Here is a 27,943-nt window from a genome sequence, read left to right on the forward strand (position 1 = left end):
CACACACACACACACACACACACACACACACACACACACACACACACACACACACACACACACACACACACACACACACACACACACACACACACACACACACACACACACACACACACACACACACACAAGAAGACAAATACGAGACCGCCGTAGCAAGGAATCCCTTCGTCGTATTATTCCAGATACCGGCCCAGTTCCTTTCTCCGGGCCTCGGCCCCCGAGGCGTCGTCGGCTTTCGTTTCCTTGGCTTTTACATCACCGCTTGCTCCACGACTCGTGACTTCCCATTCCTCCTCTCCCCCACCAGTGTTTGGCCCGCCTCTCCCCCACCACCACGGACGCCGGCAGTTCATTTCTGGTTTCCTTGCATATGATCCCCCCCCTCTACATCATGCGATATCCCCGCTAACCCGCTTGACCCCGGTCCATGACGCACCTGACCCCCAGTTGCAAGGTCCTCATGCTGGATGAGGCCACCGCCTCCGTGGATGTGGACACGGACGCGCACATTCAGGACGCGCTGCGAGTGCAGTTCGGGGACTGTACATGTCTCACCATTGCCCACCGCCTCAACACCATCATGGACGCGGACCGGGTCCTTGTGCTGGATTCGGGGCTGGTGGTAGAGGACGATGAGCCGGCGGCGCTGCTGGAGAGGGATAATGTGGGTTGCTTCGTTGTTAATTAACTGGTTGGTTCGTTGGTGGGTTGAGTTATGTGTGGGTGGGTTGATGAGGGGGATTTTGGTGTTGTCGCGTTCGAAGAGGTGGTGTGGACTGTTGAGGGGCTAAGCGTTCCGATAGAACCTGAATAATAATAGTGCAATCCCAAGTCTATAATATATATATATATATTTTTTTTATTATATATATATATTATATATTATAGACTTGGGATTGCACTGAGCAGGGGGGGTGCCTCGGTGTGGATAAGTGTATGGGGAAGAGGTGGGTAACGGACTCCCAGGGCTCCCCCCCGCTGAGGACCCCTCAGGAACATACCGCTCGCTGTGTCGACCGTCTTGTCAGCCTGCAGCCGCGCGCTGCATTCCGACGGCCATTCAACGTCAATGGCTTGTTGCTGACGCGGCTGCCGCCGCCACCTCTCGCGTCATTGTCATCACTGCAGAGCATCTTTTCGAGCATGGTGGACCAGACGGGCAAGAAGACATCGCGCTTCCTAAAGGGCCTCGCGCGCTCCGCCGCAACCTTCCGCGCTGAGAGCCTAGCGACCGGCACCCCACGCGCCGTCGTGCTGGAACGCATCCGCTCCCTTTTCAGCACGAATGCTTCCTTTGCGGCGCGCGTTCCCAGCTTGACCGCCGGCAAGGTGAGCGTGGAGGGTTGACCGAGACCCACCCTGAAGCCTGTGGGCACGGTAATTGTTCACTTTCGTGTGCTTGCTGGAAACTTGCAGGCGTGCTTTTGCTGTAGGGTGCTGCTTCTGTTCTGTTGCTAAGATTGTGCGGCTGTAGTGATTTTTTAGGAGGGGTTTCTGTGCGTTCCAGCTTGATATTACTGTTGGCAGTTGACGGCGCCTCGTATAGCACCACAGATTGATTAGACCCTGGTTGCATGTGCGGTGGCAAGGTAGCAAGTCAGTCGTGTGTGCCGCGTTCCCGACTCAGGCGGGCTGTGAAGCCGCGCCGCGAAGCTGCTCAGAGCCGGTACGCTACGGCGCGGCAGCTGATATGTTATGTACGGGTCCTAGTTCAGAGAGACTGCGGGTGGGAAAAACCTTCAGCGACAGCGACGCTTTATGGCTCACGGTCTATGGAAGTCCACTGGGAAGGAGATTGCTAGGGTCCTGCTGTGGTGCTGCTCCGTCGGCCGGGGGGAACAAGTATGGATGTGTACATGTACTGCCACCGGCACTACCCCCGGGAGGGCCGACTGTCCTCGCCGTGATTTCCGTCCAAGGCCTTCCATTTCTTCAATTATTATAAAATTTGATGGGCCTGATTCTTGTAACCAATGTACTTGTGCGTTGGTGGGATCTTGTTCGCCACTGCAGGAGGATGGAGAGCAGACGGGTTCGGAAGCGCCGACGCGCTTGGGTACATCTAACCTGGAGGTGCGTTCCGGGGTTTGCGTTCTTATTGTTGCAATGCACTGGCTCGGTGGCAAAGCATGTCGTGGCCTGACTCTTGGGGGGGTCGGATAGTGCTTCCCGGAGAGCAGGGTAAGGATAGCTGCTAGCCCGTTGCGGACACCACCACCACGCGGAAGCAGCAGGCCTCGAGAATGTCGAGAGCAGTTGGGGCCACGAATAGTTAGAAGTGGAAAGATGTATATGGCATCTGTGAACCAGCAACTCTGTTCTCACCATCAAATCTTAGCCACGGCCATTTAGTAAGTGTCCTTTGCGGTTAATGCGTGTGGCCTGCCGTTTCTCTATACCTTAACGGCAGCGATCGAGCGGGGCCTTACAGTATCCGAGATGCTGATCCTACCCTACAAATGCATTTCCTTTTTTGCCTGTAGATGAATTCGGAGGCACCTCAGAAGGCTCAGCTTCCGTGCAACAGTGATACGGACGACGGCAAGGCTACGTAGAGAGTTGAAACACCGTGTAGGGCGTGACAGTGATTTAAGCGAATTTGCGTGTGTTCTCCGCGGATTGGGTCGCGCGGATAGCCAAACCGTTTTATGTTTTCGCATCCCTTCTTAAGCTAGTCTGAGAGTTTGAGTCTGAGAGCGAGTGCACGCCCGCATTATTAGACCTATTGCCGCGCGCGCCTCTCCTGTGGTCATGTAATTGGTAGTGACAGGTAACGGCATGTGCGCGCCTGGCGTTTGCCTGAGGGATGTTGTTTGTGACATGCGTAAGCCGTTTTTTTGTGGCGAGAAAGCACCTAGGGAGAGTTTTCGCATGGAGAGGATTTAATCTTGAGTGCGAGAGGGGATTGAGAATCTATTTATGCAGGACAGGGAAATTTATTATTGATTCACCAGTTGAGGCTGTGGCCTGTGGGTTGCTTTCCTTTCAGTACAGGTCACGTTGTGGAGCGTTCCGTGTGTCGCCGCGATAACCTCACAGCCAAAGAGCTTACAAGGATATGCATTCACAGTCCCCCATGAGTACGTGCTTTGGGGGAATTGCTTTGATAGTTCTCTTGTTGATGTGGTCCAACGATTCGGATCAGTTTTGTGCTCAACCACCCTATATTCTTGTATGCTTTCAAGCCCTCCGCTAGAGAGCTGCGCAGGATTCGTTCATAGATCCAGCGGTCGCATATACGCATAGCTGCAGGAACACAATTTCCTACAAATAAACTTTTACATCGTCTACCCACCTCACCCAACGTGAGAAAAAATACCTTACCCATAAACATCTGTCCACTATACTCTGAAACATCATGACGCGCACAGTCAAAGACCTGTAAATAGCAGAAGTCTACCTCGCCAAGTCCACATGCACTGCAACCTGCAGCTGCCCCGCTCGTCCGAATTGCCGACGTCAAAATAATCATTACTAGCGCGAGGACAGTTTCCCCCCCTCGGGGTCACCATGTATTTCCAGTGGCTAAGGCCAAACCCAGCCTGCACTTGGAAACTAGAGGCCGGAATACGATCCAAGTTTGCAACGACCGCTGTCATGACCCTGTAGCACGTGCTGCACTTGAGTGCAGCCACTTCCCTGCCACGCCCTCCGCAGACTGCACCGCAGCGCTAGTTGGCTAATAGTCAATGCAAACCCCGGTGTATTTAAACGTTGACGGCGTATTCTAAGTCCATCATTGCGACGGCGGCCGCTCTACCAAGTCTGCCCTCACCGCGTCTGTTGCGACGTGGAGATATACAGGCCCGACGCGTCGGCACCGATGCGCACGAAATCACCCAGCGGCGAGATTTGGCCCTTGCAGTCAGGGACAAAGCGCGCACCGGTGTACGGGTCCTCCACGTATTTCGATCCTTTGTAGATGGGCGTGAAGGTAATCGCGCACAGGTCGAAGGGGTTGCGCGGGTCGTAGTTAACCTTAACGGCGTCCGAAGGGTTTTTTTCGCAGGCAGCCAGGACGGTGCGGGCCTGCTCCGCAATCTTGGCGCCCGCGTTAAGCTCCAGGAGCCTATTTAGGAGGACAGAGTAAGAACGGCAATGCGTCACAGGGCGGTGCTAGTAAAGGTTTTGACGTTAGACGGAAGACATCGCTCGACGGAAGACGGAGGACATCGCTTACTGCAACCAAGGCGGTGCTAGAACATCACGTTGCGCATGCTGCTGCACCCTACTTAGGGCGCCTTGCACTGAGCCCTAAACCTGAGATCACTGCCTCAGCTAAACCGGGACAGGACTGGGACATGTGACGATAAACGGCTCCACTTCCGCCAGGTAACGGGACACACGATGGTTACGGCGAAAAGGCAGGAAGGTTGATAGCGACATCGGATAGCTATTGCGCCGTCTGACGCTCATGGCTATCATTCCTTGCCAGCCGCTTGGGAGGCCTCAGATTCAAGCCTTCCGCGACATCCAAGCCCCGCGGGCCCTAAAACATTATGATATCAAAAATACAACTGATGCAGCCTCGCAACGTACCGGCGGCAGAACGTGGCGCAAGTGGCGAAGTTCTTAAGCTTAAAGAAGATGGTCATGGCGGAGCGCAGGGAAAGCGCAAGGTGCACGGACTGCAACCGGCAGTGGGTGAAGTACGCGGCTAGTTCGGCGTTGCGAGCCATGTCGTCGTCACGCAGCTCCTTGCGCTTTAGCTCACACCTGGAAAATAGCGGTTGAACGACGCATCAAGTTGAGGGGCTCTTGATTAGCGAGACTGTGGGCGCCCATGTCGTGTGAACGGACAGCGCATGCATGGAAACATGGGGTGTTCTACCCAGCATAACTACACATAATAGACGGACCTTTACCATATCACTTGCTCTCATGCTATGGTCCACTCTTGCAGCTATTGCCTGACTTAATTCGCCTGGCTTCCGGTTCTAAAGACGTCACTCCCCAACACACGCCATCCATCTCACCGCAGCGCCGTGTGGTATTCCCGGCAGATGGTGAGCAGCTCCTTAACATCATCTACCTCTTTCCGGCTTTCCACCACCGTAAGCGGGATCACGTGCAGCATGCGTGTGAAGGACCGCAGCGCGTCGCTGAACTTGCCCTCCGTCACCAGCTTGTATGCCGCCTTGAGCGACTCTTCCAGCGCCGAGAGGCTATAGAGCAGCGTCGGCGTGGTGGGCGGCTGCGATGATGCATCGCTGTTCCAGGTCCTGAAACAGTAAAGAAAGAAGAGAAGCAGAGAAATTGGCCATGGTGACGTCGGCGAAGTTGGTGCACGCAGTTAACAATGCATCCATGAACCAGGAGAGCGAGCAGACGTTAGCGCGTCGTTCACGGTGCTATGATGCTGTCTACAGTACATGTGACGCCCTTCTTGTCAAGTTCTGCTGTGCAAAACTGCGATTCGATGCAGCTTACAAACAGGCGAGCTTATTGGACCTACGAACAACGTGCAATGTGACTGCGATGACACGTGAAATCTGCACCAAAACGAAACTTGTCCCTGCCCACCTATCTAGGTGCGCCAGCATGGATGGCATTCCATGCAGCCCCGGCAGAGAGGCGAACGACGCAATGTAGAGCTCCATGAAATACGGTTTGAGCGGCTCGAAGTTTCCAGCACCAAGCTGGCGATGCAGCAGCGACATGGCAGTGGCCCAGCTGCCAGCCGCCGCGTGTTCCGCCGCCAATTGCGTGCGCCGATCCAACCAGCGCTGGCTAGCGGGCGCACCCGGCGCTGGAGCTGAGAAGGGCGCGGCTGCGCCGCCGGCTGCGGCAGCAGCGGCCTCTGCCACGACGTCCGCTGGCAGGTCAAGATCCTCCATTTCCCAGCCCTCCGAGCCGCCCTCGCCGCCAATGCCCTCCAGTGCGTCCTCAGCCTCGCCGTTCTCGGCTGCATGGTCAGGTTGGGTATTTCCCTTCGTTAATGTACCTTCTATCGCCACAATGTACCTTCGTATTGACCGGGTAATCGGCTCCCGGCAGGAACCCGTCGAGCATGCAGCTGTTTGCGAAGATGATGTGAACCAGTATGCAGGCGCTGAATAGCAAGATATACGATAAACGAACGCAGAACATCGGCCTGCTCCAAGTGAGATGACACGGGCGCTGCTGTGGTGTACCCCAGAAATCGCATCAAAAGCAGCAGCACGTAAGCACCAAAAAAGAGCACCACGACAGTGACATAGCAACGCACCTCCGATCCCCAGATCCAGCTCATCTGCCCCCCACCCGGCGCCCTCAAGCGCGCTCTCGTCCAGCTCCATGGCCGCCGCAGCGGCAACCGCTGTGCGGCCCTTGCCTGCACCCGGCGCGGCCACCGCACCCGCTCCGGTGGCCGCTGATGCAGCGCCCTTGGCGGCAAGTGTCTCGAAGAATCCCTTAGAAACAGTTAACAAGGGCCAGTTATCCTCCCGCAGGATGGGGATGGGTGGCTGCATGAGGTTGGCTGTGTCCTCATCAGGCACATCCGGAAGCAAGCCGCCCAGCTTGGTAGAAATGCGTTCAACATCCTCCGACAGGCCGTGCACGGCGGCAGCAACGTAGGCAAGCGGCAGCTGGCCTGACTCCTCCAGGATACGGACCTGCGGGTGCGGAAGCGCACGCAAATCACATTGCAAATGCGCCACCTCGACAAGCACATAGCCTTCTACATGCCATGATGGCCAATTTGTGAATATTGTCATTCCCGCCCGGCAGGAGAACGATGGCCGCCAAACAGATATCGCATGGTCCCTAACGCCCGGGTATGTGCAAGTCTTCCCACAGCAGCACCTTTTTTTCCGGGCTGCAAAGTCCCATCCGCACAGTAACCTTGGCACACGAACCTGCTCCTTGACATCGCCCAAGTACAGCGCGTTGTGGAAGCGGCCCATGACATCCGACCGCATCTCTGCAATCTTCAACATTTTGCGCAGCTTGTCCGTGTGCCCGGCAATGAGATACAGGAACGACAGCCGTTCGTAGCTCTTCGTCTTCTGGTACGAAAATTCCACAATGTTGTAGTTGCCCTGGCGCAGCGCCTCCACCCCTGAAGGTGAGAGTTTAGGGTCGGCGCGCAGAATGCTTAAATATCAAGCCGTGGTTTCATATACCCAAGTGCACTTGCCCCAAATATACTCATGTATCACGCGCATTAGGGTCGGCCCAGCGATATTCACGCCAACCCATCGAACCCAACGTTGCCATAAATAGTTACACCAGTCCATCTACGCGGTCAGCATCCTGAACCGCAACCATCACTTGCCCTGGCTGTGCAAGCTCACCCAGGCAACCCCGAAGTCCTCGCTCCTGCAACCCAACCTACCGAGCCTGTACCAGGTGTCCTTGTCATCCAGCGCTTGGGCCGCCTGCAGCGCCACCTCAATGTTCCCGCACTGCACCGCCAGGTTAAAGCGCGACCGCTCGTCGGTGACGAAGTGCAGCGCCACCTCGGGAAAACCCTTTTGCTGCAGATATGAGATGATGGCAGTGCCGCACAAGCCACCGCCGCGGACCATGTTAACCACGGCGTCGTAGCGGCCCTGCAGCAGCGCCAGCTTGAACATGTACTCGGTGGGATCCACCTGGACGTGTCGCAGGAGTGAAACCAGAGGCAGGATTAAGGAAAAGGCTGGTCAGGGAGGTGAAACATAAGAATTATGCGGAAAGCATGTGGGAGATGGCCAGAGTCAAGAAGCTGCGATACAAATAGTGATGATCAGCTTGACCAAGAACCAGCCGGCAGCTCTGGGCCCTATGGCTGGTGCAGTTACCGCTGGGCTGCTACCAGGGGACCCACCACACCTGAATGGTCCGGTTCTTTCCCTCGCGGTCCAGGGCATGCACCACACCGCCGGCGACGCGCGTCACGTAAAGCGGCGAGTCCAGGGTGCGGATGATTCCCGAGTCCCCGTTGGGCAAGCAATATTTGAGATGGTTGAGAGTGGTGTACAGCAGCACGCCGCTGTCGTCCCAAGCTGCACTCTTGACGCGAATGGTCTCATGAACAGTCTGAGCGCCACCCAGCCGCTTATCTGCGATGATGATGGCGTGCTTGGACAGCAGCGCCACCATCGACATGTCGCTGTTCCACACTACATACTTAATAAAGGGTGTGGCCAGCTCCGTGAGAGAGGTGCGCTGCTGCATGTCGTACAGTGTCACCTGACAAGGGAAGGGACAAAAAGAGGGGCTTTTCCTATTAGCTTGACCGACAGCGGCAATAAGGAAAAGCCGAGATAAGCTGATGGATTGGCGGCAAAAAAAGACAACTGTGCTGCGAGAACGCTGACACCGCACCTTGTCCTCCGAACGGCACAGCAGCATGCCGGTGCCCGCGTAGAAGATGGCATCGGTGGTGGCGCATGGAGTGGGCACCTTTTTGGTGATCTCATTCTGCAGGTTGCGGATCTGAATTGTGTTGGTGGACTTGTCCAGCACGGCGAAGCGGTTGCGGGCGATGAACACAGCCGAGGTTCCCAGGCCGCGCTTGGCCTCCTGCAGGGTCAATGTGCAAATAGCCGCACGTGAAGAAATAGGCGCGGTTCATGACACCATTTCACGAGAACATATAGCCATTAAGGATCTATGGCCCGAGCGCAGGAAACAACGACTCGGCGCGGCGTCATCACATTAGCACTGCTTCACTCACCGGCGCCGTGTCGCCACGAGCAGCTTCCTTGGGAATAGCGTACAGCTCGTACGAGCCGCCTTCCACGTCCGAGGTGATGAGCAGAGCGTTCTCCGCTGGATTGTATGCCAGTGTCTTGGGACCCTGTGGTAGGGCAGATCCGGCCTGTGATACACCTTGTCTAATACATATGAACAAGATGATGTTTCCCAAGGTGTCCAGGTTGGATGTCAGAGCTGCACCCATGTGACTTTAGAGGGGCTTTTGCGAGGGGTTCGGAACACCGCGCAACATTTTAACCAGATTCCAATCCCACGATGCAGCTGTGACACACGGACCTGGTTGGCGCCAGCGCTGCCGGCCCGGCGGATGGACATGAGCGGATTATCCCTCTGCGTCGCGAAGTCGTAGGTGCGCAAATAGCGGTCCTTCACGTAGTAAAGCGTGTTTCCGTGGGTGGCGCAGGCGGGGCGCTCACGCTCCAGCTTGAACACAATCATGCCGCTGCGGGTAAAGAAAGATGCGAAGAAAATGGAGCCAAGCGACAAGAAAATCCGGTGAACGAATAATGTTGGCTATGCGTATTCTTCCTGTGCATGGAAGTACTCACACCCTCAAGAGACCTGGGCGAACACAAAAAATATTTTGTTCCAACCGAACCACGACAGCCTCTAACAGCGTCACTCAGTGCGAGGGACGCACTCGACCCGCATTGATTGGAACCACACAGCAGAACCCCAAAATGCGCCTGCGGACCTTGACCAGCTTTCCACCACCTACCCATCGTGGCCAGCGGCAAGCAAGTTGATCTCCGGATGGCTGGCCAAAATCCAGAACCGATCGTGCTCGCGACGGAATGTCTGGACACCCGTACGCTTCGACATGTCCCAAACCCGGATGCTCTTGTCTTCCGAGTTGGAGATGATAAGGTCCTGGGGCTAGGAAAGGCAGGACCGACGTTTTGCCACAGGATAAACAACGCGCTACACCGCAAACAACCCTTTTCCACTTGGGGGAATGCGCACAGTGTTACGGTGCGCCGTAAGTATTCACAGTCTCCCATAGGCGATATGACCTAAGGGCTGAGCTCTAGGCGTGCCAAACTAGACCCAACACCAGACCCAGCACCGCATTGCCTAACCAATTTTTCACCCTTATCATTAATGATTTACAGATAAACACGTGCGGCACTCAGGAAATGGCAATTAATGCAAGCTCTGTTGTCGATAACGGGAGGAATCCATCTGGAGGGGCATACACGGATTTACATGCGGAGTGCATTTCCTAGGTGGATAGCATTCGCGATTGTTCCCAAGCGTCCCATCTGTTGCGCTGAGCCCAGTACGAGCGGTGGGGACTTGCGCGGGGGTCAAGTAGCCATGGAAAGGCTACATGCAAGCTGGGCCAAAGCACAGGCCCCAAGGGCTAATCCGGTCGTGGCAGAACATCGCAAACTCACCTGGCGTGCATGGAACATGACGCAGGAAACGTTGTTGGTGTGGCCCCGCAACGTGTCTACCTCCCACGCCTTGCTCTCTGCACACAACACAAAACCCACTATCGTCATGATGTCGTTTGCTTGAGCATAAAGCTGTGTTAAGTGATGCGCCTACGACCCGCAAAACCCGGCGCATGGAAACATAAGTTTGCGTGGAAGTGACGCACCGAGATCCATCGGCCAACTTCAATCATACGGTTGACTTGTTAAGGCCGCTGTGGCAACCTAAGAATGCTTCGAAACCAGCCTTCCAGTGTGCATACCGCAACGCCCGCCTGGCCCATCCCGTCAACATGTGTAGACACATGAGACCAAGCCTTCCTTGGCTGAGACCAAGCATCTGCTCGCCTCCCTGAGTCATTCACGTCTCCATACGCAAAGACGGTTCCCCATATGCTTCTCCCTTTCACTAGCCCCCTCCCATCCTCCTTAAGTCGCACCATTATAGCGCCAGAGCTTAACCTGGCGGTCATCCGCGCCGGACACAATGAGGGGCAGAGTGGGATGGAACGCCGCCCAATTGACGCCCCTGTCATGTCCCTCTAGCACGTACTTGACGACTGCATCGCCGCCGCCAAAGAGGTCCGCGTTCATCTGCGGAACACAATGACGCGCCAGTTAAGTTTTGTGCCGGTCCTCAAAGCATGTCTGATTCTAGAAATCGTGACGGGAATGGGGAGCCCAGCCGCCTGTCCTTCAAGGGAGACATATCCCACAGCACGCCGCCTGTCCTTTAAAGTCGGCCAGCCTCCCCGAGTTGCAACCCCCTGCGAATGGCCTCTACGCCGGATGCTAAAACTGCTGTCGCAAGTACGATCACTAATCCAAGCAATTGTTCATGTTCATTGCATATGCGTTACAGACGAGACACCACCCAACCTCATGCAATGTGGTAAGAAAAAATGTACTGTGGCCTCAACCGTTACCGGTGAACTGATGGCGGTTCTGTGATGTGGCGGAAAATGATATGCGACGAACAGCCCACAATAATTGACGACAAAAAAGGGGGAAAACATGGGACCAAGTCCAATAGACCAATCGTTCTATGGAGCTTTGACGGCCATACATGGGATCCCCGAAACTCCCTAAGATCCCTTACTGCATACCATCACGACTATCACTACCATTGCCGCCACTATCACTATCGTTGGCCCCACAGGTTAACCACGTTCATATCCCCGAATTAGCTCCCTGTGCCATGCCGGCACATGGCGCCCTCCAAATTTGCGGTAGTAAATCCGGCCAACCTTCCAAGCCTACCTGGGGGAGACGTAAGACGTCCTCTCCGCCCGGTGCCACAGTCTTCTTGCGGAGGCCACTGATATCCCAAACGCGGACCGTCTGATCGAGTGAGGCTGACACCACCAGGTCCTCTTTGGGGTGGAACACCGCGCACATGACGTAGTGGTTATGCCCCGTAAGCACCGAAATGCAGGTGCGCGACTGCCAGTTCCAAATTCGAATGGTCTGATCATCGCTGGCGCTGACAATCCATGGGTACTCGTGGTGAAACTGGACCGTGCGAATGTAGTCCAGATGACCCAGCAGTGTGAACAGGCAACGCCGCAGCTTGTAATTCCAAATCTTAATTTTATAGTCATCTCCACCTGACACAAACAAGGGCTGTGACTTGTGGAAATGTACGCCGCGCACAGGACCATCGTGCTCGTCAAAGCGGTCGATCAAGGTCCCCATGCGGTAGTCCCAGAGCTGCGAGGAATGATTTCGCAAGGCCCGTTAGCACAAGCTTTGCGGAAACGATGTGAAAGGTAAGAATATCTGTCTCACCTGGACGACGCCGCTGTGGAGCGACGCAAGGATCCATGGCCTGCAACAGCATTTGATAGCAGCCCCGCAATCAGCAAACCTCCATGTCTTTGCTATCCATGCGCTCAAACACAAAACCGCCCACATGGACGGCCAGTTGTCCAGACCATGTTCCCGAGCCGAAGTGTACGCACCGCTTCGGGTGGAAGGACAATCCCTTCACACGATTGCTCTTTGTCTCAAATTTTGTCAGCATTTTTGAAAGTGGCTAGTTCGGAGCGCAGCTGCAACTAGCGCACACCGAATAAGGCAGGTTGGATGTCAAGGCAACCGTCAAATAAAGATCTGCGTTTTATCGAGGTTAGTGGAAAGCCACTAGCGGCCCCGCAGGGCACAAAACTTCTCTACTCGACCGAAGATCGCTAGTTAGCAGGGCGTCACTGCACAAGCATCATACGTCCGCCCCAAATGTTGGGCCGGTACAGCAACCTTTTAGCTCTGCAATGGTCATGAGTACTATACCTAGCAACTGTTAGAAATTGTCGGGTTGCCGTACGCCTTTGTCAGTTACCGCCATAAAAGGAAGACGGGGATTAAAAGGGTATTCAGGGATTCTTAATTCATTGCCTCAAAGGAGAGGTCGCCGAGCTTTTCCATGAGATTTTGCGGACGGCTTAGGGTTTTACCGAGTCCTTTCCATTAGATGAGTACGGCTGTAACCACCCTTCCGTTACCCTGGAATTAGGGTCTTACAGCAGAGAGGAGGCTCTCAATGTTAGAGTAATCCAAAGTCTTCCATGTAATGAGTCCGCTTGTTTCGGACATAACTCAAGCGTAAGATCCGATGAGTGAATTTCTTGTGCACTTTCTCGTACGAGATAAAGCACGGAAGAGTGGTAAGCAAGGCCACGGGACGCGCTGTAGGAGAGCACCTGCGCTATCCGTACATTGCTCGTCCGTTCTGGTACCAACCACGGGTCGTTCGACAACCGCCACAGCATATACGCAATCGGGTGACCCGATTCGGGTCGGACCCGCAGATGCGCCGCCTTGACAGTGACTTGCGCTGTAGCAAGGGCGATATAACACAGAAGCTGTGGATGGTCAAACCAACTAAAAGTCGCGGGGCCCGGTAATTGTGGATCCCGCAACGCTACCGCGGCTTCGCAAATACCGTGCCGCCCATTATCCCTTCACCGCTTTACGTACTTTCAACCTACCCACTATAGCAACCCCCCCAGCAAGACGTGCACAACTCCAGCTGTTCTGTTACATAAACAATCACCCCACGCGTTCGACCTCCACGGGGCCCCTCATCCCAGCACCCTCGTGCCTGCACCTGCCGTAGTCCCCAACCCCTTCCCTTCGCCCGTGTTCATTCCTTATTCCCCCTGACCACTTCCATTGCCTAGGTTCAACTTCCTTGCCTAGGTCCAACTCCTGCTGCTTTGAAAACGTGGTGCCAACCACCGTGCAACCCAAGCCGGGTCGCCCACTCTAGCCGTCACAACATTACATTCGTTATCATCATGCGCAAAATGTAAGGGACCTCCGCGTAACGCCATTGCTATCCCTACTGCGTTAACACCGCCATGTCATGCTTCCTGGCCGGGCACCCCATACCAAGGGCACACTCTTCACTGCAGCAGCCGTGTCACAATGCCCACTGCCAGTGTACGGCCTCCCTCCCGCAGCGCCACTCGCCCGAGAGCTCGATACTCCGAGTACTCCTCCAGCACCAAACCGCGAGCCGCAGTCACCTCCAGCAGCGCTATCTGGCCCTTAGTCAGGCAGCGGGGACGGGACTGCAAGGGGGTGGGGGGAAGGAGGCCGACGCGGGAAAGCGGACCGGTCAGAGGTAGTGGAAGCGGAGGGGGGAGCCGGGGGTAGAAAGGTTTAAACACCTAAGAACGCGGTAGGGGAAGAGGAGGGCAATGCTGTGGAAGTGGGAATATAAACCAACCTCGAGGAAAGCTAGCAGTGGCGTCTTAAGAACCTCACCTCCCCGTTTTCTCCTTATTCCCACAAGGGAACTCCGCTACCCCGCAAACCCCGGACTCCCAACACGTAACCCAAGCCATGCATGGCACCTGGTTCCCAGCGCCAAGCCAATCACCTCTCGCGTTTGGCGTTTGGCTCTTATCACCGAACAAAAACTTCGCGCAAAAACCTAGCTCATGCCTGGCTCATTCACCGGAAAGCCCATCTTGCCGATCTTCCCGCTCCGTAAATCCTTGGCCCCTTTTAGGGCCCCCCATTCCGCCTACCTTGACCACCTCGCCGGTTCGCGGATCCAAAGTGGCGGTCAGGGCGGTGATGTGACCCTCCTCCCGGGCGGCATGTGCGTGCAATGTCACCACGTGGCCACGCAGCAGGGGAACAGGCGTGTCGAGAACCACCACTCGCAGTTCAAACCTGGGGGACAAGGACACGGCGGAGCGAAAAAAGTGCGAAAAAGCGCGGCGGATTCGTGCGATAAGGGTGTTTGGTGATCCCTGGCTACTGTTCTCGCCATGCGTTGCCCGGAAACGGAAGGTGCTGGAAGGGAAGGAAAATCAGCAGGGATGCAAATTATAATTTCTGTCGGGTTAGGTGTGTGCAATGCAGGGCCAAGAGAGAGGACGCGGGAGGCGGCCAGTTCGAGTGCCAGTGCCCTTGCACGGGGGAAGGGGCGGGGGAGGGCGCGTGCCGTGTGTGGATGAACGGCTCACCGGGTTACAAGCACGGCGGGGAAGTCTGGGTGGCACAGCACCGCCCCCGGAGCCACGGAGGCGGGGTCGAAAGCGCCTCCGCCTCCACCTCCTCCCCCCGCCCCGTGGTGATGGCCCCCCACCAGCGCAACCTCGCAGCTGTCGCTCGCGCGAGCTAGGTGAGAGGGAGACCCGCTGACCTGCACATACATACACACATACACATACGCATACACATACACGCTCTCTCCCACAAATGCCACAAAAGTAAGATTTGAAATAAGACGGGACCAGACGACAAGGTTAGGAAAGTGGTCACCTTTGCGACCCATCCACGCGGATGTGCGTTTAGAAGGCACACGGGGTGGGGTTGGTAAGGGGTCTTGGTGCGGCGTGAGGGGGAAACCGCGTCCAAGAGGGAACAGCGGCGATAAGAAAGGATGGCTGACAACCTACGGAGCAACCGCGCAGAGAAAACACGCAGGCCGTCGCGCAAAAAACGTGTGATTGCAGGTTATTACGTGGTGCTCCATACAACCACTTTCCTCCTTCCCCGCACGCACAGGCAGGCCCTGGCTGGTCTGTGTTAGCTCACACCCTTTGCGAAATTAAAATTATCTTCCCTTCCCGGCGGCCTTCCCCCTGCGACTGGAGCCCCCGCCAAACTACCCTCTCCTAGGCTGGCACCGACTCACCTCTATGGAGACCGGGGCTTTTCTCCTCCCTCCTACACATGCATCTATAGCATAGATATACACATGCGTCTTGCCCCCTTCTTGCGTTCTGCGTATGATCCCTCCCTCCGCAGCTCCTGGAGAACCCCATCTCGACGCGTACCTCGAGGCTTCTGACGGTAAATGGCTGGCCTGGTCCCGGCACCAGAACCACCTTGCTACCGGGCCGCAGTGCCCCCCCCTCCACCTTGCCGCCAAGCACCACCGCACCTAAGGGAGTTGGGAGTTGGACGTCGTTAGGGCGGAAAGGGCAAGGACCAGGCAAACCGATGATGAGGAGACTCAATGAGCATGATACACGAAACCAAAACGCGGCGCACACGTGGGACAGACGCAGAGAGGAAGGTTCTTTCGAGATTTTTAGCTTGGGAGGCATGTACGCTGCAAAGGAGTGTCTGGCGTGTTGGACATGTCTTTTCTTGACGTGCCTGTCCGACTCTTGAAGACGTCAGTGATGGGCATTCTCAGCGGTCGTGATGTCGCTCTCTCCCGGGGGATGAAGTTGTCGATGGCCGCTACCACACTCAGCCCGGAGCTCCACCAGGCAGCCAGTGCAGGGTCCTGAACCAGGGAAGAGGGGAAATGCTTTTTTGGTGTGTGTTTGTGTGAGAAGGAATCAGGTGCAAAAGGCAAAAAGACAACTATCGACGCCCGGGGAAATGGAGGGGTTGGGAAAGGAGGAGGACAGATTGGATCTGCACGATTTGTAAAAACGGGGCGGAAGGAAAAATGAACGACGGAGGGAATGGGCCCTCCGCCTTTTAGCTATCCGACGTAGGTTCCCCTGCTTGCCTTCCTCCTTACACCGTCGTCTTGAGTATCCCCCCCGACCCTCGATCCCCGCTGCGGCCCCCGCGCCTCCCCACCTGCGGGGGACCCACGAGGTTCTCCCCCAGGGGCCCCGATGCGGGCAGCCACTGCAGCGACGACTCCTTAAACCCCACGGACTTGAGGTACGGCAACAGCATTGTGCGAATGGCGTCGAAGCGGGCCTGTGCGCAAAGAGTAGTCAGCGGTCAAGCAACAAGCAAGGCTTACGAATAAATCAAACAAGCGAGCAAAGGAAGTGGAACAAAGTATGGAGGAGTAGAATGGCGTGAAGACTTCGGCGAGGGCAGTACTGGCGTGCGCATTGGGGAACGGGAGGATTTCAATCTGTGTGAGAGGACTGCGGAGCTGCGGGCGCCCCTATGGAGGGCAACTTGAACATGAAAGTCGGGGTAGTGCGGGTGGTAGGGCGATGTTGCCCTGGATGGGATGCTCCCAAACTCACTATCCCCTCCGTACACGGTCAACCCCTTGACCTCACAGTCGAACTTCTCCAACAACCACAACAACAACAACCAAAGGACCGTATCGCCCACGCACCCAATCCTAACCTGCACTACCCGCTGTTCGCAGTCGTACCTTGTCGTACCCCACGGTGTCGAGCTTGCTGACCACAATGGCCATCTGCTCTATCCCCAAGCTACGTGCCAGAGCGGCGTGCTCGCGGGTCTGGCCCCCCGGAGTGCCGTGCAGCCCGCCAGTGCCCTCACTAGGCACCAGGAGTGGGTTTGGGGGGAAGAGGTCGTCAGCAGGGCAACCGGTTGACAGGTCCGTAGTACAGTACATGTTGCAGGCCCGTCAGGTGGTGCCGAAAGTCGGCAGGACCGCAGGTCGACAGGGTGGTGGGGGTTGCAGGTCGTTGGAAGGTCAGGTCGTGTGGGTGAGAGGGAGGGTGGGACGGCGAGGGATGGAGGAGGGGCGTTTGTGTAAATACAGGCGACGTAAAAAAATTGTGAGGAAAGAGACGTGGAAGGGCAGGACGATGCAGCCGTGCTAGAAGAGGACTGCCCACGGTGCCCCATCAACCCCTGTACAAACCCTCACCCCGCCCCCCGGCTCCAACGCACCTGAAGCCCGCTTCGAAGCCTCCAGGTGAGCCATCCACGAGGAGGAGCGCTGCATCAGCCTGGGGGACGGGGGGAGGGAACGGCCGCATGTTGATGCCATGTCATGTACAAGTCAGAAAGAAGCAACTGCTCCGACGTGCAAAGCACCAACTGCTGTGGGAGTCCCCAAGCAGCGACGGGGCACGGAACCAGATGCAAGAAGTGTAATATAAAGATACTTTCGGTGATGGGCGTGATGGTGGTGGTGGTGGTGGTGGTGGCGGCGTCGGTGATGGTGATGATACTGACGTCGGTGGCCATTGTGAGAAAAGAAGCCTTGCGAGGAGCGGAACCCACTGACGTGTGGACTGCTAGTGATGTATGGGTGGGTGGAAGAGGAAACAGCCCGACAATCTTCGACAAATTTGAGTTAGGTACGTGTCTAGCAGATCTACATGCAAACGAACATGCAAAAGCCATAGAAGCAGACGAAAGCATGCACACACATATTCGCGCATTTGCGCGGCTGCACACACAAACGTACCTGTGCAGCTCCCGCAATCATGTTGGGCACAAAGTCACGGTGGCCAGGGGCGTCCAGCAAAGTCACGGAGAACCTGAATCCAGATCCACAAAACCGAAAGCCTCTCCTGTTCGTAATCGGGCTGTAGTGAGTCACATGCGAGCGCGACGGCAGGCGCACGAGCTCTCCTAGTCGAGCTGCAAAACCCAGATCCAATACCCGAATCATGGATCCAGAATCCGCACCTGAGCCAAGTACTGGGCAAGCCGTCTCCGCACTTCCCCGTGTAACACAGTGCGACAGCGGACTGGAGGACGAGGAGGACCCTCGAGCACTGGGCCGTGGCAGGCCCGAGAGAAAACGCTAGGTAACGTACCTAATCCTAATCAGGACCGCTGCGCTGTGTGTTTCATCTCCGCAACTCCGGCGTTATAAGTTGCCAGGGTGGATAGCTCCCCAGCGCACAACTGGTTGCAGCCCTCTACTCAACCGCCACCAGGACATACATATGCGCACACACAAGTGCATGTTTCCCAAACCGCCCCATCCCGTTTCCAGCCGCTCCTTTCCAGAAGCCCGCTACTTCCCTTAGTCCCCTGGCCAGGAGGGTCAGGACGACCGCACACACCTCCTTGTGGTGAATCGCGTCATGGCCACATCCACAGTCACACCGCGCTCCCGCTCCTCCGGCCGCTCGTCCAGCACCCAGGCCCAGGCAAATGAGCCCTGCAGGCAGAGGGGGGTCGCCAAGAGTCCACACGCCCAGCATGCAAGTTGGCCATCAGGACTGGCAGGCCAATCCGTTGCACACACATTTCACCACATATCCCACCAATGCACCATTTTCCCCCCGCATCCATGCGTGGCAAGGTTGCTTATTAAACCCCCTGACTACAGCCGCAACCTTTTCTTTTCCCACCGCATCCTTCCACCAGTGCACTCATCTTCCCCCCACTCACACATCACGGACAGCACGCCGCCGCACCTTGCCCGCTGCCGCGGCGTCTCGCTGGTACTTGTGCGCGTCGCGCGCCGAAACCAGCCCCAGCTCGTGCAATAAGCGGCCCATGAGAGATGACTTGCCCGCGTCAACATGACCCAATACCACTAAATGGAGAGGCGGCCGGGGGCCTGAGGGGGAGGAGGACGAGTCTGCTGCGGTGGGAGCGGCTGCTGCTGCTGCTGCAGCGGCCTCGGCAGCTGCCACGGCTTCAACCTCCCTGCCATGGGTCCCTCATCCGGGGACGAACAAAGCCGAAGGGCGGGGAGGGGCGGGGGAAAGACATGGACAGTCATTACGGGCCAGGTGCAAGAAGGTTCCCACACCAATTTTATGGGACATTATCAATGCCAGTCCTGCCGGGCACGTGGTGGCTGCGGTTAAGGAGAGGATGATTTGCAAGAGGCAAGGATCAACTGCCGACTCCAAACCGCGACTAGGGAGGGAGTGGGGTGGAGCATGGGCATTGGGTTGGTGCATGTGGCAGCCGGAGGACTTGAGGGCCGTAGGAGCAGCGCAGCTAACCAGGCCTACTCCTCGCGAGGGTTTGGGAGGGTAAACATGCAGCACGTGAAACCAGACACCGCACCTGGCCAGGTCGGATTCCATGACATAGTCCTTCACCGGCCGCCGTGTGTGCAATCCGTGGAAGCCGCCCGTCACCCCCACCACCGTTGGTTGCTCCCCCGTGCTGTTGTGACTGCCCACGCCGCCGGCGGCGGCGTGTTCCTGTCCGTTCGCGTGTTGGTTGTGATGATGATGACGGGAGGAGCCGTGTGCGGGCGTGGAAGTGCCTGCGGCCACAATCCGTACAAAAGTTGAGGGGCGGGCCCTCCACTAGTTGGCAAAGGCCCGTACAACCATGCCGGAGCCAAATCGGGTAGGGCAGCAGCACTAGGATGGCGCGGGGGACACGCTTCGACAGCACACGGGACGGACACCGGACACAATGACGCAGGGCACGAGTTCAGGTTCTGCTACAACTGCGCACGTACCAGCTCCCACAGAGGGCCCTAAGCTGAGGGCAGCAACACCGGCGGTTGCTGTCATCATTCCCACGGCCACCTCGCTGTGCTGCTGCTGCTGGCGCTGCTGTTGCATCATCGGACTGGGCCGAAGGAACGTCTTGTTCTGGGAAAGCGACGGCGCGGAGGACGCGGCTGGGGTGGACTGCGGTGGCGGAATGGCTCCTGTGATCAGCGCGCAGGCGGATGGGAACAGGAGGAGTGGAGCTGGTCGCGGTGTAAAAGTAGTTGTGCATGTATGTACATAGGCACGAGGAACCGGGAGACGAGGTCCGGACGGCTGCCGGAGCGCAGGGAGGGGTCACGCCGCGGCAAGGGGACGGGGATGCGGCTAAAAAAGTGCATTCTGTGGGAAGCCCTACAAAGGCAATTACAGTTGTCTTCGCCGCTTAGCGTCATCCCGTACCCTTGCCCCTACGGCTACAGCCCTTCGTACGACCACCATAATGTGAAGAGACGCTCTCTCCTCACCTCCGCGCCGCTCCTGCGCCTCGCGTACTGCATCGTCGGGGGACGGCGTGTCAAACCGGAAAGTCGCCACGACGCCGCTGCCGCTACTGCCGTCCGACGCAGCAGCAGCCGGAGATCCTGGTGCTACTGCCTGCGCCGTCGCCAACTGCTGCTGCTGTTGTGTTTTTGGCGCTAAATGGGGAGCCACGGGAAATGCAGGCTGTTGCAGTGCCTTGGCAACAGGATCGGGTTTGGCTGCAAGGAGTAATATTCCGGGTTGGGCAAGGTCGCCGAGTTAGAGGGTCGATCTGAAAAAGTGCGTGGAAAGAAACACGACACCGTTTGCCGTGTGCATGGGTGTGCATTGAAAAATGTTCTGTGGGAGCGTGGCTCTTATGATGGGAAAAGCAGGCGCAGGGGACGTTTCATGCGCAATTTGCAACCGTGTATGGTTGTCGTACAAGAGAGTACGGCATCGTGCAAGAGGAAAGCGGCAATTGCGCATGCGGCACCACAGCAGTAGCCGGCTGTAGGGGTAGCGAGCAATGGCAGCGGGTAGGAGACGTAAATACGGGGACATCAAGGAAATAAAAGCGCCTCTGTGGCAACAACACAATCCTAAGGCGTCAACGTCATGCAATTCGTAAGGAATAATCGCGATAATGCAATGGGTTTAGTCACGAAGCGAACTCAGGTGCACAACCCCCATGACTGCTTCGGCGTACCCCCCCTCTGAGTCTTGCCGCCCGGGCCCGGCGGCGGCGGATCGCACAGAAACTGCGCCAGCTTGGAGGCACCTGCTGCACGAGCTGGCGCGTGTACCACGGGCGGCGCCTTGACCTGCTGCATCTGCTGCTGCTGGCGGGGTGGGGCACCCCAGCCTGCCGGAGCAGCTGGGGGTGCCTGCGATGCGTCAGCACAACACAAAACCCGGTTGTTGCAGTTGATCGCTGGAAACTGATTTGCCATGGCTATGCGACAGCCAGCTGATTGATGTGATGAGCAGTATTCAAAATATGACATCCCGCTCATGCGTTCACCTGTTTGCTACGGGTTGAAGCAACATGGTCATCGTAGCCGCCGTAGTCATCTTGCTCATAGAAATCATCATCACCGTCGTCGTATCCATCATCAAGGTCATCATCATCGTAGAACTGACCACGTTTCCCTTTCGTCATTGTCACTGCAAACTGCAATAAAGGTACACGTGGCAATCCTTTGGTGGCAAATGATCCGCATTCGAGGTAGATGCTTCTACAATTGGCGAACGGAAACTTTGTTCGCGAGGGTTGTAGCCCCGGTCCGGAAGTGGTTTCAACTGATTGTTTCGTACGATTCCCGGGACCTGTTATGCCGAAGGCCTATGCTGAACGAGATCTCAACTTGAATATCTCTTGCAATTAGGTCTGGCTTTCTCACAGACTAACCGGCGCAGTTAGCCATGTTAGTATGGGCTTTGGGGCGCTGTCCCTAAAGGATTGCCAGCTTGGCAGGAATACCCCATGCTGTCCATGAAGTACCAAGCCCCATGCTTTGTACAAGAACCCATGCTTTGTGCAAGATGATCGCCGACCTTATCTTGCATCAGTGTTTACTCATATACAGCAGCTCCTGGTCGGACAGAGGCGAATTGCAGTAGCTCGGAGGGTAGGGTCCCGTCGCTGGAGTAGATAGGGTAACGGGATGTCCTGGGTAAGCTAGGTATGTTTGTCCAGTGCGTAGTCCAGATCACCAGAGGCGAGGAAGACCCGCCTCAGGTTACGCTGTCGAATACCCAGATTACCCAACCGGATTGGCCACAGAAAGCCAAGAGACACTATCCGGTAAGAAAAGTCATAGTAATGCGCAATCCACATACTATATCCAGATTCGACTGCCGCGTCAAAGCTCACAAAGCTGGAAGGGGCTGTATGTGTGGTGCCTCAGAAAGGAATCCCACGTTATCTGCATTACAGCGCAACTCCGTGCACGCGGTTGGGGGACGGAATCACCGTGCAACACTGCATCTGCTCGCATACGCCTATCTTTAAACAGCAGACAGTTGCAATGCTGGGGGCGTGGGTTCAGTAAGATAGGGCTCTGGGATGCTGGAGGTACCTTGGAGGAATGTATTAAACCCCTCTGGATCTCAGCTTGTGCATCCAGGTCGTGCACTTGATAGCTGCATAAAATTTGTAAGGTTTTACTGGGGTAACCCAGGAGACATTGAGGAAACGGGTTCTTTTGATTTCGGGTACCGCACTTCCCTTTCTGGGCGGGGCCCCAGCGCGAAGCGCCCAGGGGGGCCCCGCCCTGTAGGATTGTCCATGTCCGTGTGGCAGTGTGTGTATGTGTGTGTAACGGACCAAACATAATATCTTGCCCGGCTGAAATGCGGTAATATATTGCATTCTCTATTGCAAGGTATCTCGCCGTAGCCAACAAAAATCGTATGAGCACAAACAAGTTTGGTTGCCTCCATTGACCGAGGCCAAAGTCACATCAACGCCTCTCGGGCTAAATATAACCTCAAAAGGTGCCGCGTATCTCATAATTGAATTCTGAGATGATAGCGTATGATAACTCGAACACCCAGCTCGAACACCCAGCACGGGCATTCCGACTTGCCACCAGCAGGCCGACAAATTTGCTTTCAATTCTCTATGAAATACGCAAGCTGCTCGTTTATACATTTACTTTGGCCAATGCTCGGGGCCTCCAAAGAGTTGCAGTGTGCCGCGATGAAGCTCGCGGCTGTGGGGCGGATTCCTGAAGCCGCTGGCGCTTCGGGGATAAAGATCACAGATAGCACCGGACTTCACCCAGCTTGCGTTACCATTTGCCCGCACGCGCATTCTGACTTGCGGTCTGCCGCACTGTCCGTGCGGCATGCACCCGGGATGGATGCGATTCGCGTGGCGCCCGCAGGCGGTGCTGACGATTCCGCCGGTACAAGCATAGCTCCCACAGCATCTGCACTGCTGCAACAAATACACCTCCCACCACGTTGACACTACCCATCAATTGTCACACGTGCCGCCGTAGCTACCGGCCTGTACGGATGCAGGGGTCCCCGCCCTTTTTCCGGCTTCGAGGAAGCCGACACCCGGCTTATCAAGATACATAACCTTGAGCGCGATGCTGAGAGAACTGAGAATGTAGAACGTCCTTCCGCTCTTTTCCGGTCGATGCGGGGCTGGCGCCGTGCCTTGATTCTCCAGAACCCTTTCTGCAGGACATCTTCATCAAACGGGGCCAAGCGGGCCATGACGCAATGCTGCCTCAAACCGACGCAGCATGCGGTACGGTGTAGCATTGTGTGGAGCACATTGCTCGACATGGCTTTACCCACGGCGGTTGCCCTACCCTGTGGCTACCTCAAACGTAACGGTGTGTATATGGCCAGCGCCAAGATCAAGCACTATGCCATTTGAAACTTTGCCACCTTTCGAGACCTCGCTGTATGTTTGCTCTCGCCGGCTGTGTGCAGCATAGGCTGGCGTAGTGTCTGAGCCTCGCTATGTCCTACGATGATTTGCGATCTAAAAGGGCGCTACTATTGCATAAAAAGATGAAGGATAGAAGCGATAAGCAACTTGGAGTTAGGAATTAGCTTCTTAACTCGCACGAGCCTGGTCAACTGCAGCGCCGCGTTCAGCGCGCCCAAACCTCAAGCAATAAGAGCATATGCCCAGCAACAACATGGGTCATAAAACTAGCTTCCCCTTCGTCAACACAAAGCAAGAGGTTCTCACTATTGCAGGTATCGTAACGAATGGCTGTACATGGGTATATCGTGTCCGGACGGTCGCACGACACCGGCAAAGGAGCTACAAAAAAGCGGGATGCTTCCAGTTAAATTGCTGTTGCCAATCATCGTTTTCACATTTAATATTTGCGTATCAGCTCCACGCTTCATATATTGGTTACTTTGCGATCGCACGCAACTGCCGCACCCAGAACAATGTCTGCCCCACTTGCTGATCAGCTGGACATTGTGATCCCAACCATCAGGTTAGACCTTTGCCGCAAGGCTGTGGCAGTCGTAGGCTTCACACCGGCTGAGTTGCTGGTCATGCAGGAACCTGGACTTCCTTGAGGAATGGCGTCCTTTCTTCCAGCCTTACCACTTGATCATCGTCCAGGATGGTGATCCAACCAAGAAGATTCACGTCCCGGAGGGCTTTGATTATGAGCTCTACAACCGCAATGACATCGAACGCATCCTTGGCGACAAGGCGTGGGCTATTTCGTTCAAGGACTCTGCGTGCCGCTGCTTTGGGTTCATGGTGTCGAAGAAGAAGTACATCTACACCATCGACGACGATTGTTTCGTTGCAAAGGACCCCTCGGGCAAGCCTATCAACGTCCTGGAACAGCACATCGAGAACCTGCTGACGCCCTCGACGCCATTCTTCTTCAACACGTTGTACGACCCCTACCGTGAAGGCGCCGACTTCGTGCGTGGCTATCCCTTCAGCCTCAGGGAGGGCGTGCCTACGGCCACTTCCCACGGCCTATGGCTGAACATCCCTGACTACGATGCCCCCACGCAGGCAAGCGCCATTTTTTTGAGGAGTATGCAGAATGTTCGGACGGGGGGTTAGCGGGAGGGCAACAATGGTTTGAGAGGAATAGCGTAATACCCTCAGCTTTGGTTACAACGGTGTAGGTGCTGCCTACACAGCTTACTTGTCAGTGCATGTCGGCAGAGCGTTAGCGAAATGCCCATTGGAACCCCAATGGATGTGGTTATTTCAAACGAAGCCCTGGTGTGGCTCTGCTTTCCTGTACAGCAGCATTAACAACGTGAAAATCCGCCTTGCAGATGGTGAAGCCGAAGGAGCGTAACCAACGCTTCGTGGATGCCGTTATGACAATTCCCAAGGGCACGCTTTACCCCATGTGCGGCATGAACCTCGCTTTCGACAGGTAAGCTTGGACTGCGACCCAAGTTTTGGCGTCCATGCGGCTGGAGGTTTAGCTCGGCATTCAGAAATCGGATAAGCTAACTGCTAACTGGTTTGCAAATTTTCACATGCAGGGAACTGATTGGTGCAGCCATGTACTTCGGTCTGATGGGCGAGGGCCAACCCATTGGCCGGTACGATGACATGTGGGCTGGCTGGTGCACAAAGGTTATTTGCGACCATCTTGGTATTGGCTGCAAGACGGGCCTACCATATGTCTGGCACAGCAAGGCCAGCAACCCCTTCACGAATCTCCGGAAGGAATACAAGGGCATCTTCTGGCAGGAGGTGCGTTGGGTGGGGCGTGAAAACGTCTTCACAAATGACGACATACGTTGATTTGCGACCACGATGGCCTGTATCTTCTTGTCACCTCTTTGCTGGCTTCTGCACAAAGCAGGTAGAATTTATAACGTTGAATGTGCCACATCCGGTCGCGCAGGAAATTATCCCATTCTTCCAGAACGTGACGCTTAGCAAGACCTCCACGGGTGTGGAGGACCTGTATCTGGAGCTGGCGGATAAGGTTCGCAAGGGCCTTGGACACATTGATCCCTACTTCTCTAAGCTGGCGGACGGCATGGTGGCATGGATCGAGGGCTGGCGCTTGCTCAACCCACCCAAGGCTGCCTAGATTTGTGGGCAGGAGTGTCAGCTGGCTTATTCTGTGGCGGCTTATTCATGTTCGCAGCCATTTGCAGCAGTTGTGATGCGGTGCCGGAGCGTTAATATACACGACCGCTTAGCGGGCTGCACATCCCCACCGCGTGATTACTGCCTAATCGATAGGTTATTTTGCGAGTAACGCGGGTGATGGTGTCGTGTTGGCCTAGTTGCATCTGTGTATGTCTAGCAAAGGACGTGACCTTGAAGCGCGTGACACGACTCACATGTGTACGTTGACCCGCTCGTCTTAGCATTGTCATTAAATCGTAGGCTACAGACACGAAGCTAGTTGGCTTTTGTGAGTTACGTGACGCGAAGTGTCTTTTCATGATAATAGTGCGTACAACGAAAATCTAAACACATATGATCATGGGTGTTCTCACGAATAGACTGAGATTAATGTCTAATATTCTGAAACTGCCATGCGTCCTAGATTCTCTTGTAAGCACAATTGTCATGAAAAGATAGTCTTGAGTCATGTAACTCACAAAAGCCAACTAATTTCGTGAATTAGCCTACGATTTAATGACGATGTTAAGCCGAGCAGGTCAATGCACACATGTGAATCGTGTCACATGCTTGAAGGTTACATCCTTCGCTAGGCATACACAGATGTAACTAGGCCAACACGACACCATAACGAGCAAGGACGTTTGGGCCCAGGATACAGGGTATAAGAGCATTTCAAAATAGTCCTTGCAGCAGCTTGCAAATTTGCTGGCAGGGTTAGCTACACCCCGATCATTAGCAATCACAAGGGTAGGGCCGCAAGGGTTGGGCCGCATTTATGAACATCGTAAACGTTTGGGGCATCGTACGCCATGTGTTGGCAAACCCAAGCTGATTTTGCAACAAGTATGTTCAAACAGCACAGCATCTGCAAAATACGCTTCCACGTCGAATGCTGCAGCACGTTTACGCAGCTGATGTTGAATTTTCTTCGCCTCAAGCCGCAAAGTTGCAACATGACTCCACCATACATCTTCGCACGCTGAACGAATTGGCCCTTCCCCGACGTGCTTCAGAAGTAGCCACCGGCCACACACAGAAGTGGCCACACCACACAACCACAGAAGCGGCCTTAGGACCCAGCCGCGCATGAGTGCCGTCCGGTGGCAAGTTCACAGCGACAGTCTGGTTATGGCCTTTTCACAGGTATCCACTCAAGTGACCCCGGCAAGGCGCGTGCAAGGCATAAAAGTTCGCCTTACCAGGGCTGGTGGGCTAAATATAGCGTGCAGACGTGATTTGTGGAGCATGGCGGGTAAACATCAAAAACCACCAAACAATATCGTATGAGTCACATGTCACAGCCCGACAGCAAACTCAGTCTCAACTGACGGCAACGCTCTGTGCAAAGACGGGAGACAAGCAAACGAGCCATGCACAGTGTCTATACCCGGCAGTCCCCCGCTCACACGCTATCGCCATCCTACAAACACCGGCAAGCCACAAAACGGGCACCTTGCCCCGCCATTTACGGCGGCATGGTGGCTGCACGGCTCCACAGAATGGATTCGAACGTGCGCTAGGGGGAAATGTACTTTGGACTCGGGCCCATAGCCACTCATACAGCCAAAGCACCAGGCAGCGAAGTACGGCATGAATAAGAGCCACCAATGTTTAAAGCGGGCCACCAGTTCATACACAGTCACGGCCAAAAATAAGGCCCTGTGCTGAGTTCTGCCGATAGTCCCGCCGTAACTACTGCTGACCATGCCTCAGCCTGCAAGTCTGAGGATCTCAGAATTGCAAGCTGCCACGCATTCACTTCATCATCGATTTGTCCAACATATCGTACAACACGCACGAAAGGCGCTAGAATCTGAAATTCCTCATCACGGCTAGCAACATGGGCAGGGCGCCCTGTGGGGTGCACTCTGCAGCAACCAACATTGAGCCGGGTGGTCAACTCCCTAGCGACAACAAGCATGGAAGCCCGGTCGCTCAGCCCAATTCGCGGTTCCGGTACAGCGCATTGCCCCATTCCCTAGGTCGCTTGCCAGGGACTGTAATGGCATCCGCCAAGCCTCGGTATCCACAACCCTGCCATGTACAACATCTCTGTACACACCTGCAACACGCCAACCAACCTTGGCGCGCTTATTCTCACAACCTACAAGGACCTGACCCAGTGAAAG

The 27,943-nt window shown here is 55.6% G+C and overlaps 4 protein-coding genes across 4 annotated transcripts in view; 2 read left to right on the forward strand and 2 right to left on the reverse strand.

Moving 5' to 3' along the window:
* mrp3 (ABC transporter) overlaps positions 1-691 on the forward strand; it is a gene marked incomplete at both ends in the record, with an annotated part of 13,771 nt that extends 13,080 nt beyond the window's left edge. The window contains one exon of the mRNA XM_002957755.1: positions 451-691. Coding sequence (XP_002957801.1) covers positions 451-691 — 241 coding nt within the window. The remainder of the gene's footprint in view (positions 1-450) is intronic.
* A 3,064-nt stretch (positions 692-3,755) lies between these two features.
* Positions 3,756-12,147, reverse strand: VOLCADRAFT_77684 (uncharacterized protein; the record flags this gene model as incomplete). Its single annotated transcript, XM_002957775.1, has 18 exons — positions 3,756-4,072; positions 4,543-4,719; positions 4,980-5,225; positions 5,527-5,908; positions 6,212-6,275; positions 6,336-6,599; positions 6,843-7,045; positions 7,322-7,580; positions 7,801-8,160; positions 8,296-8,493; positions 8,648-8,770; positions 8,965-9,130; positions 9,407-9,558; positions 10,086-10,162; positions 10,565-10,718; positions 11,385-11,834; positions 11,913-11,952; positions 12,086-12,147. The coding sequence occupies 18 exons, from the start codon at positions 12,145-12,147 to the stop codon at positions 3,775-3,777; spliced, it is 3,675 nt and encodes a 1,224-aa protein (XP_002957821.1). The 3' UTR covers positions 3,756-3,774.
* A 1,381-nt stretch (positions 12,148-13,528) lies between these two features.
* On the reverse strand, positions 13,529-18,829 carry efg4 (elongation factor-like protein; the record flags this gene model as incomplete). The annotated part of the gene is made up of 11 exons (XM_002957776.1): positions 13,529-13,696; positions 14,159-14,306; positions 14,603-14,781; positions 15,419-15,525; positions 15,753-15,876; positions 16,182-16,307; positions 16,723-16,852; positions 17,211-17,269; positions 17,734-17,806; positions 18,341-18,438; positions 18,698-18,829. Coding segments are annotated over 11 exons (1,344 nt in total), but the record flags the coding sequence as incomplete, so codon positions are not given.
* A 5,206-nt stretch (positions 18,830-24,035) lies between these two features.
* Positions 24,036-27,236, forward strand: VOLCADRAFT_107818 (uncharacterized protein). The gene is made up of 5 exons (XM_002957756.1): positions 24,036-24,180; positions 24,248-24,722; positions 24,995-25,098; positions 25,211-25,424; positions 25,579-27,236. The coding sequence occupies exons 1-5, from the start codon at positions 24,131-24,133 to the stop codon at positions 25,768-25,770; spliced, it is 1,035 nt and encodes a 344-aa protein (XP_002957802.1). The 5' UTR covers positions 24,036-24,130; the 3' UTR covers positions 25,771-27,236.
* Positions 27,237-27,943: the final 707 nt, after the last annotated feature.

This window comes from Volvox carteri (assembly GCF_000143455.1).
Source record: "Volvox carteri f. nagariensis unplaced genomic scaffold VOLCAscaffold_79, whole genome shotgun sequence".
NCBI classification, from domain to species: Eukaryota; Viridiplantae; Chlorophyta; class Chlorophyceae; order Chlamydomonadales; family Volvocaceae; genus Volvox; species Volvox carteri.

What these genes read in the sequence shown, in the direction of transcription:
- VOLCADRAFT_107818 (XM_002957756.1), top strand. Translation starts at nt 24,131, where the DNA reads ATGTCTGCCCCACTTGCTGATCAGCTGGACATTGTGATCCCAACCATC. An exon ending in ATTGTGATCCCAACCATCAG is followed by an intron (nt 24,181 to 24,247) that starts GTTAGACCTTTG and finishes CTGGTCATGCAG; the next exon opens with GAACCTGGACTTCCTTGAGG. An exon ending in AGGGCATCTTCTGGCAGGAG is followed by an intron (nt 25,425 to 25,578) that starts GTGCGTTGGGTG and finishes CCGGTCGCGCAG; the next exon opens with GAAATTATCCCATTCTTCCA.